Source organism: Mandrillus leucophaeus, unplaced genomic scaffold (genome assembly GCF_000951045.1).
Source record: "Mandrillus leucophaeus isolate KB7577 unplaced genomic scaffold, Mleu.le_1.0 Scaffold28, whole genome shotgun sequence".
NCBI classification, from domain to species: domain Eukaryota; kingdom Metazoa; phylum Chordata; class Mammalia; order Primates; family Cercopithecidae; genus Mandrillus; species Mandrillus leucophaeus.
The window spans coordinates 178,649-187,143 of NW_012102920.1; the positions used below are offsets into that span (position 1 = coordinate 178,649).

At 52.9% G+C, this 8,495-nt stretch overlaps 1 protein-coding gene across 1 annotated transcript in view; it reads left to right on the forward strand.

Annotated features, from left to right (window-relative positions):
• The window catches only part of OLFM1 (olfactomedin 1), a 47,031-nt gene that overhangs the window by 11,764 nt on the left and 26,772 nt on the right, over nt 1-8,495 (forward strand). Inside the window, exon 4 of the mRNA XM_011985044.1 lies at nt 2,526-2,745. Coding sequence (XP_011840434.1) covers nt 2,526-2,745 — 220 coding nt within the window. The remainder of the gene's footprint in view (nt 1-2,525; nt 2,746-8,495) is intronic.

Sequence of the window (8,495 nt, forward strand, 5' to 3'; positions counted from 1 at the left end):
CTCTTCCCCTCCTCTTCCTCCTCCTCCTTCCTCTCCCTCCTCTTCCCCTCCTCTTCCTCCCCCTCTTCCTTCCCCTCCTTCCTCTTCCCTTCTCTTCTCCTCCTCCTCCTTCTCCCCCTCTCCCCTCTTTTCTCCCTTTCTCTTCCCCCTTCCTCCCTCCTCCCTCTCCTCCTCCTCTTCTTCCCCTTCCTTCTCCTCCCCCTCTTCCTCCTTCTCTTCCTTCTCCTCCTCCCCTCTCCTCTTCCCCCTTGCCCCTCTACCTCCCCCTCCTCTCTCTCCTTCTCTTCCTCCCTTTCCTCCTTCTCATCCCCCTCCCCTCCTCCTTTCTCTTCCTCTCCCTTCCCTTCCTCCTCCTCTCCCTTCTCCTCCTTCTCCTCCCCCTTCTCTGCCCTCCTCCTCATTCCTCCCCTTCCCCCCTCTCCTTTTCTCCCTCCCCTTTCTCCCTCCCCTTTCTCCTCCTCATCCCCCTCCCCCTCTCCTTCCTCCTCCCTTTTCCTCCTCCTCCTTCCTTCCTCTCTCCTCCTTTCCTTCCCCCTTTCTCCTCCTCCCCCTCCTCCTCCCCCTCCTCCTCCTCCTCCCTCTCCTCCTTCTCCTCCTCTGAGGCTGGGTGTGCTTTCCCTTCATGCTTTGCCTTTCCCTACAGAAATGGTCATTTGGGGCAGGGAGAAGCACAGCAAAGGTTGCTCTGTGCCTTGAAAGGACTGTTGCCCTTGGCAGTAGGGAGGCCACCACTGGCCCTGGTTTGGCAGAAGCCATCTTGGCAGGGGTGGCCTGAGTGGCAGCAGCAGCATCACACACTCGCCCCCAAGCCCCCGTCAGTGTGGTTTGGAAGCCCGGGGTCTGAGTCCTGTGCTGCCCAAGCCAAGTCGAATATTAGCTGGGAAGGGACGTGGTTACTGGCCCTTGTCATTCTGTAGTTGCTGCGGGTAAATCACATTAGCCAAGGATTAGCTGAATGGATGAGAGCCATTCCGGAGCAGGAATCTCTCAGGGCAGTTTTTCACATCTGACCTAATCTAGCCATGACAAGGCATGCCATAGACGTGCAGGGAAAGGAGAGAGAGACGCCAGCCTCCTTTCCGTGTCGTGGGAAGCATTCTGCTTCTCCGGGTCACTCTGGACGTTAAAACTGCTGTTTGTTTGACCTAAAATCATAGATGCATATGTGCAGCCAGGTAGAGCTATGCCCACAGTTGACTCCATCTCAGTATAATTCGACTGAAACGTTATCTGCCACCTTAATTAAGGTATACATGCATTTTAATTAGAGATCCAGCCCAGATGTAAATGAACAGGTCCAGTGACACACCCTCGCCCGACTGGAAACTGCTGATGTGCTCTGTCTCTGTCTTCCCGTGCTTTTTATGCTAATGTTTTTCTTTGATGTGCTCCCTGCATGAGGCAAGAACTAATTCTCTTTTTAAAACGATACATGAAATAGATGAAATGGCAAGCTAATGAAGTTATAAATCTATATGATAAATACAATAATAGCAGGCCCAATCCTGTTGAGGTGAAACGAGCTGATTGCGCTCAGCAGAGGCAGATGGACATTTTGTCCTTGCATCTGGCTGGTCATCATGAATTACTCTGGAAAGAGAGATGTTGACCTGTCTGACCAGAAAGCATTTCCGTCTCTGAGCCAGCACTCCCTTCTCTGCTTCCGGCAGACTCCTGTAACGATGGGGGTGTCGTCAGCAACTGGGAGGTAGCCCGTCTTGGCAAACGTGGTTGACACAGGCATCTCTGCAAGTTTCCAATTTTGGGGTGCTGTGGCTTTGGGGGAAGAAAAGCAAGCGCTTGCCTTGACTGTGCTAAACTGCATTAAAAGAAATTCCGGCAGACATGGTGATGAGGGGATCTCAATAACTCTTCAAGCAGTTGGTTTTGACTAACTCGAGCATTACAGCGGGCTTTTTCTAAACGACCATGTCAATATGTGTTTCCTGATGGCTGTCTGTTTCAGGCAGGCTAGTGAGCTAGTTCTTCAACGGTATTTCGTTTTCTTACTTGCAGGGCTAACTTAAAAGAGTTTTTTCAATGCTGCAGTGACTGAAGAAGCAGTCCACTCCCATGTAACCATGAAAGAGAGCCAGAGAGCTTTTTGCACCATGCATTTTTACTATTATTTTCCAATACTTAGCACCATTTCACTAAGGAACCTTGAATACAACCAGGATCCTCCTTTGCATGCGACTGTAGCTGCATTTCATGAATAGTTTGAACCCTTGTCAATGCATTTTTTGAAAAAGAAAGAAAGAAACAAAAACTTCGTGTATGTGACTCAAAGGCTTTTACCTTTAGGTTTTTGCCTTTTAACTTGCCATTAAGGCCTTTTCCCAATTATGTTGGTGTTCTGAGGACTGTTTAATATGCTCTTCTAACTCATTTGGACCAGAATAAATAAGCCTGTAAATAAAGCGGGAATAGACACACGTTCCCTCACCTAGAGAGAAGCCAGGCCAAGGCAGGGGGCGAGAGTTCTTGCATGCATCGCACTGAACTAGCTTATTTTAACCTTACAGGCGATAAAAGCGAAAATGGATGAACTTAGGCCTTTGATACCTGTGTTGGAAGAGTACAAGGCCGATGCCAAATTGGTATTGCAGTTTAAAGAGGAGGTCCAGAATCTGACGTCAGTCCTTAACGAGCTGCAAGAGGAAATTGGCGCCTATGACTACGATGAACTTCAGAGCAGAGTGTCCAATCTTGAAGAAAGGCTCCGTGCATGCATGCAAAAACTAGGTAGGCTCAGAACCCTGCGGGACGTGGCGCTGCACTGCCCACCTCCGGCACACGCACAGGCTTAGGGAGTGGTGCTGAGGTTCACGAGGTGATGGCTGGCTGGATTAGGGCTCCTGGGCAGGGCTATCTTGAGAGACAGCAGAGGAGGAGCGTAGGCCGCGCACCCATCCTAGGGCATTGTTCAGAGCTGGGTCTTGTGCAGAGGCCACAGACCCCGCTGAGTCACACATCTGGAAAAAAATAGCATACCATCTGGCGGACTGTGTGTGCGTGTGCGTACTGTATGTGTGTGTGCATTGAAGACATCAGTTTCATAGGGCTGGAAATACACATCTCAGATTCCTCTGGATTGAGAACGGGGGCTGGTGGAGCTCCTGAAATATTGAATCATGCATAGTTGGAATAAAAAAGGGAGCAAAATTCAATCACATCACAGGAGAGCTGCCATTCACAGCACGGGAGGGAGCCCCTGCTCACAGCCTGGAAGGGGAGGAGCCTCTGAGCAAATGAGCCCCTTCCTCGGTATGTTTCCAAAGAAAAACTCCCAGTGTGGGGTGACCCATTTGGATTCTTATTTCTGATTGATTACCCATTCACCTTACCAACTCTCCGGTTAATCACTAGGAGAAATCTTAACACATTAGTGTCTGAGTCTGCTTTTAAATAGCACATTTCGAATCCCAATTCCACTTCTAGTTTTTCTTAAGAAATATTAACCATCTGTCCTCACCAAGCTGTTTCTTTTTTTTAATAACACAAAGGTTGTTGTTTTCATACTACCTACTTTTTAGGGTAACGTAGGGTAATTTTAGGGTGATTTTGCCTTAGGAAGTTTATCTCAGGCTTTCTCTGATGTTCTAACTTGGTTACCTTTTTATTTCTACTCTCCTTTCCACACACACACACTCCAAGTGCCTTATGATAAACCTAAAACATCCACAAACAACACTTGAAAGAAAAACCTCTAGTGTTGTTAGTCAGGTGAAGAGAGAGAATATTCAACGGGAAAGAAAAGAGTCAGCCAAACCCTTGTTTCCCCAGGTTCCCACTTTAGGTGATTTTTAAACGCTATTCTGGGTATTCTCAGGGAACACACAGAGCCTCAAGTTCCCCAGTCCGGAAACAGAAACAATGAGAAATGCTGGGGGTTGGAGAACTAATCCATTTTGATGAGTGCACGCTGGCTGTGTCCCATGGGAGCTGCTAACTGCATTCTTTCGGCTCCGGGCTCCATGGTGCCCAGCCCTGGTGTGACAGTGGCTGGGTGACCTCAGACAGTCCCAGGAGGGGCGTCTGGGCCAGATGGCCTCTACCATGGCTTCCCAATTTGATTTTCTAGGAGTTGTGGGAATGTTGATGATGATAGAGCTGTATGAACGATCATGAGGCTGTATGACTGTTTCCATTGGGTACTATCTTTGGCTTTCTCCCCATCATGACCTTGAGTGACCTCACCATTGCCCCTTTCTCCGGGACCTCCAAACGCTCCCACGGATGGGGTCTCCCTTGGCCTCCGAAGTATCCAGTGGCAGGATCTTTTTGTTGTTGTTGTGTATTTCCCCATAAGCAGTGTCTTTTCCTTCCTGGAATAGACAGGGCACATCACGGAGAAACCCAGAAAAAACCTCCACATTTTCCAATCAAGGAATCCAGGGAGCAAAGTAGGGATTTGGAGTAAAAAGTTGCAAATAGTGAGAAGCCAAGGGCCTTTCCGAGGGGGCACCACCCCTCCCGGATGAGCTGGCCTTCCCATCTGTGCTTGGCCTATTTTTAGTAGCTGGGTGAGTTTACCTTGTAGCTTCAAATCCTGGGTCTTGTGAAGGAGATCACATGGCTGTCCTTGGGCTGCTAACACCATTGATTTGGGAGTAAAGAGAGAGGGTTCATAGGCCTCCAGAGGCCCTCGTTTTCCCACCTTTGGAGTGCGGCTGCCTGGTTTCACCTCTGCGTTTCATTCTTTCTTTGGAAGGGCTGCGACACGTAGGCAGAGCTGCTGAGTCAGAACTTCTGCAGGTGGGGCCCTGGCATCTGCCTGTAGCCAGCACCTGACTCATCTTGACACACAGCAAACTGAGCTCCCCCCGTAGAGGAGGCAGCTCTGTGAGGTAGTCAGCGCCACTCCATAGCTGTGCGACTCCCCCAAGGCATTTACCCTCTTGAGTTTCAGCTGCCTCCTCATCTGTAAAATGGTGCAGGGAGTCCCTGAGCTCCGGGGTAATTCATAGAATGGTAATTCATGGAAGTCCTTCAGATTCTGAGCTCAGCACTGTGCCCAGCAGAGGAGGTGCTGGTAGGCAGGTAGGTCGATGGATAGAGAGGTGATGATAGCTGACTGATGACTGGGTAGGTAGTTAGATAGAAAAATGATTGATTGATTGATTGACAGATGATTGATAGACACAGATAGAAAGATTTAGCAGCTGTTGATCTTCCTCCTCCCTCTTCCCAGGCTTTCCTTCAAGCTCAGTAACTTAAGCGCCAATTAGTATCCTGCAGCTGCTTAATTTAGCTTTATTTTAGCCTTGCAAATAGGCACCCGCCTCAGGACCACCCTGGCAGCCTGTTTCCTTGCTGGGAGGTTGCCGAGGAGACCCGCCTTCTGCAAGGTGGAGCCAGCGCAAGCTGCCGGCCATCCTGGGTGGGCAGAGCTTCTGTGAGACGTGGCATCCAGTAGTGGGCAGTTTCCTCCCCCGTCCCGGACCCTGCAGTTTCTTGGTGTGCCTGCTGCACCTGCTGGTGTGAAGTCTGACTGCAGGTTCCATGGTCTAGTGAACAGGGTCCCGGTTCCCTTCCTGCGGTAAGCCTGGAGGAGAGGCTCTCCCAAAGTCTTCCTGATAGCTCTCTCCTTGCTGCTGCCTCCTTCAAGTCACTGTTGCTGACAATTCCTGACCCCAGAACATACTCAGAAACAGAGAAAACAAGGACCAGGGCTCCATCAGCTTTCCGTTTCCAATTCTGAAGATCCCTCTTTTGATGGCATTCTATAATTTTCCTAATGGCCCAGCCGGAAACTGGAATCTGAACCTCTCCTCTCAGGCATCCTCTGGAAGGGAGGCAGTTGGTCGGTTCTCCTGGAGCAAGTCTTGTTGCAGGGCAAGGGGAGAGGCAGTGCTGCCACGTACCCCTGGCCTCGTCCCCTAAGCTGGGCTTGGGGCCCTCTCTCCAGGGGAGCCTGCAGAGTCAGATGCCCCAGCAGTGAAGCTAAGCGAAGCCAAAAGAGAGGGTCAGTGCACGACACAGCTCTTCCCATGGAGCTCCCGGGCTGTGTCGGCTTCAGGCCTCGTGGTCCTCTCTATAAATGAGGCGACCAGCTGATTGGAAGGGCTCCTCCCAGATATACCATCCTGGCACTCTGGTGCTAAAGGCTTCCTTCGTTTCTTTTTTCCCCAAAGGGTGAGGAGGAAGCCCCCAGACACCCATAAGCACAGACAGAGCCCGGGCTTCAGGGTCAGTCGGGTCTTTTTGTTTCTCTGAAACTTTTTGTTTCAGAGTCCCCTGCCAGCCGCTGGGAGCCGGGCCTGCCTGGGTATCTAGGTTGATGCAAGTCCAGTTGCAGGCCCCCATCCCAGCTTGGGTTGTCAGGGCCTGGGGCTTGGCTCTAAGCACCATGTTCTACACTCTGTCCTGGGGGAAAGGAATCTGAAGCCTCCCTGTTGTTCCCTGACCCCGAGATGTGAGAAAGGGTCAGCCAGGCAGAGGGAGCGTCTGCCTCCTCCTGCCCCCGGCCCTGAGTGGAGCTAGACAGTGAGCCACTGTCACCGGCACACATGGTGCGTTCAAGGATAGAGAGTGAAGCCCTTGCCAGTGGATTCTGAAAGAAAACCCACTAGAATGACGGGGGAGGAAATAAACCGAAATCTAAAAAGCCGCTCAGAAGCACTGACTGAGTGGGGCCCCGGGCGGCCGGGGCTCTTCCCAGGAAGTTCTCCAGATGACAGGCGGTGACAGTCTCCTGGAGGCCCGCCCTTCCCTGCCGTGCGAGGGGAAGGGTCTGCCGTGACTCTTTTCTCAGTGGCCACCCCAGCCCAGGCCCTGGGTCTGATCTCGAGGCCTGGCCGGGATGCTGCATGGTTCTCAGCTTCTTTCATCTGTATCTTGGACATTGGTTTGTCCAGGTTCCCAGCTTTGCAGACTTCTTCCAGCTTAAGTCTTCCCGGATTGCGGGGGATAAAAGCTGGGACCAGGGAGGATAGACTCACAGGACAGGCGGCAGGCCAGGAACCCCGTCTGCCTGCTTCAGGGCACTCAGCCCTCCTGGCCTGTCTCCGGGGTTGCCCAGAGACCCCTCTGTCTCTGGCCTGAGGTCCTCGGCGGGCATCTCCCTGGGCCTGTTCTATGAGATCATCCAGGCTGCTGCTCACAAGTAGTCTCCTCCTGGGAATAGCAAGAGGCAGATTGTCTCATCCGCAGGGGCATCGGCTTGTCCAGGCTCCCGGCCTTGCACAGCGCCCTGCCTTCTGAGCCCGTCTGGGGACCCTCGGGCGGCCTGCCCCTCCAGCTGAGCATGCCGGCCCTCCCAGCCTAGGCCTTCCTAGGAGACAGAGCCCGTTTGGGCCATTTCCTGAGCCTCCAGCAGTGCAGGAAGCCCAGCCAGCCCTCTCCTGCCTCTCCCCTCCTCTTCCCTCCTTGTGTGTGCATCCTGAGTGCTCGTGACTGGCGAGGGACGCTTTCCTGAACTGGATGTGCCAAGATGCCGCTGAGGCTCTGCCATGGGCTTTTTTAGATCCTGTCAGTTCCTGAGGTCTTGGCAGAAGCGGTCTGGATGGAGAACCAAAAATAACTCCCTGACTCAAGGAGGGCAGGTGGCCTCCAGCCCCGAGGGCCCTGGGAGCTGTGCATGCAGCCAGCAGTTGGAAGAGCAGAGTGCAGAGCCAGCCTCACCCTTCCCCGCCCTCGCTAAGCCAGGATTTTAAGGCTCATTTCAAGGGGTCACTTTTGCATTTAAAAGAGGGTGCTGGAGAGGGTGATGCTCAGCTCTGAGCCAGTGGGGCCCATGCGGGAGGGAGGAGGGAGCCCTTGACCCAGGCAGGGTGGGCCTGGGGCAGAGCCATCTTCTGGAGAGCAGACCTGCCAGGTGCAGGGTTTGCGGGATGAAGTGGGAGGGGTGAAGACCACATTGACCTGGGCTCACCTTCTCCGCACATCCTCAGTCTGAATCCCCAGTGATGCCTCCTGACCTCTGTGGAGCTCTGACTCTGTGGCAGGTGCTGTCCCAAAAGCTCTCTGGTGGTCCCTGCCCTAATTCTCACAGCAGCTTTCCGAGGAGGCGCTGTTGTTATTACCCCATCTGTAGATAAGGAGAAGAGGGGGTTACAGAGCATCCTCCAGGGAAGAGGGTCACCCTCCCTCCCCACTGTCTCCTCCACTGAGATGGAGAGTGAAGCCTTCAACTCAGGAGGCTTTTCTGAGCAATGAGCCATTCATTCATTCATTCATTCATTCATTCATTCATTCATTCCATACAAATCCCCAGGCTGCGTTTTGGAGGAAACAGGGTGAGTGCAGGAAGTTTCTTCCCTGGGGCGGCAAGACCCAGACATTCCTTGGCAGCCCCAGGCTCCGGCTCCCGTGAGGACAGGCAGGCCAGGCAGAGTGGAGGAGGGGCACGTCTTTAGGGCAGAGGTGTCCGTTTGGGGCAAGCCAGTGAAGGTGGGTGGGAAGGCGGGGCTGGGGCCGGCCCGCCAGGTGGAGGGACAGCTGGAACAAAGCTGCGTGAACCAGCAGGGAGGGGCTCGGGCCAGGCGGCGCAG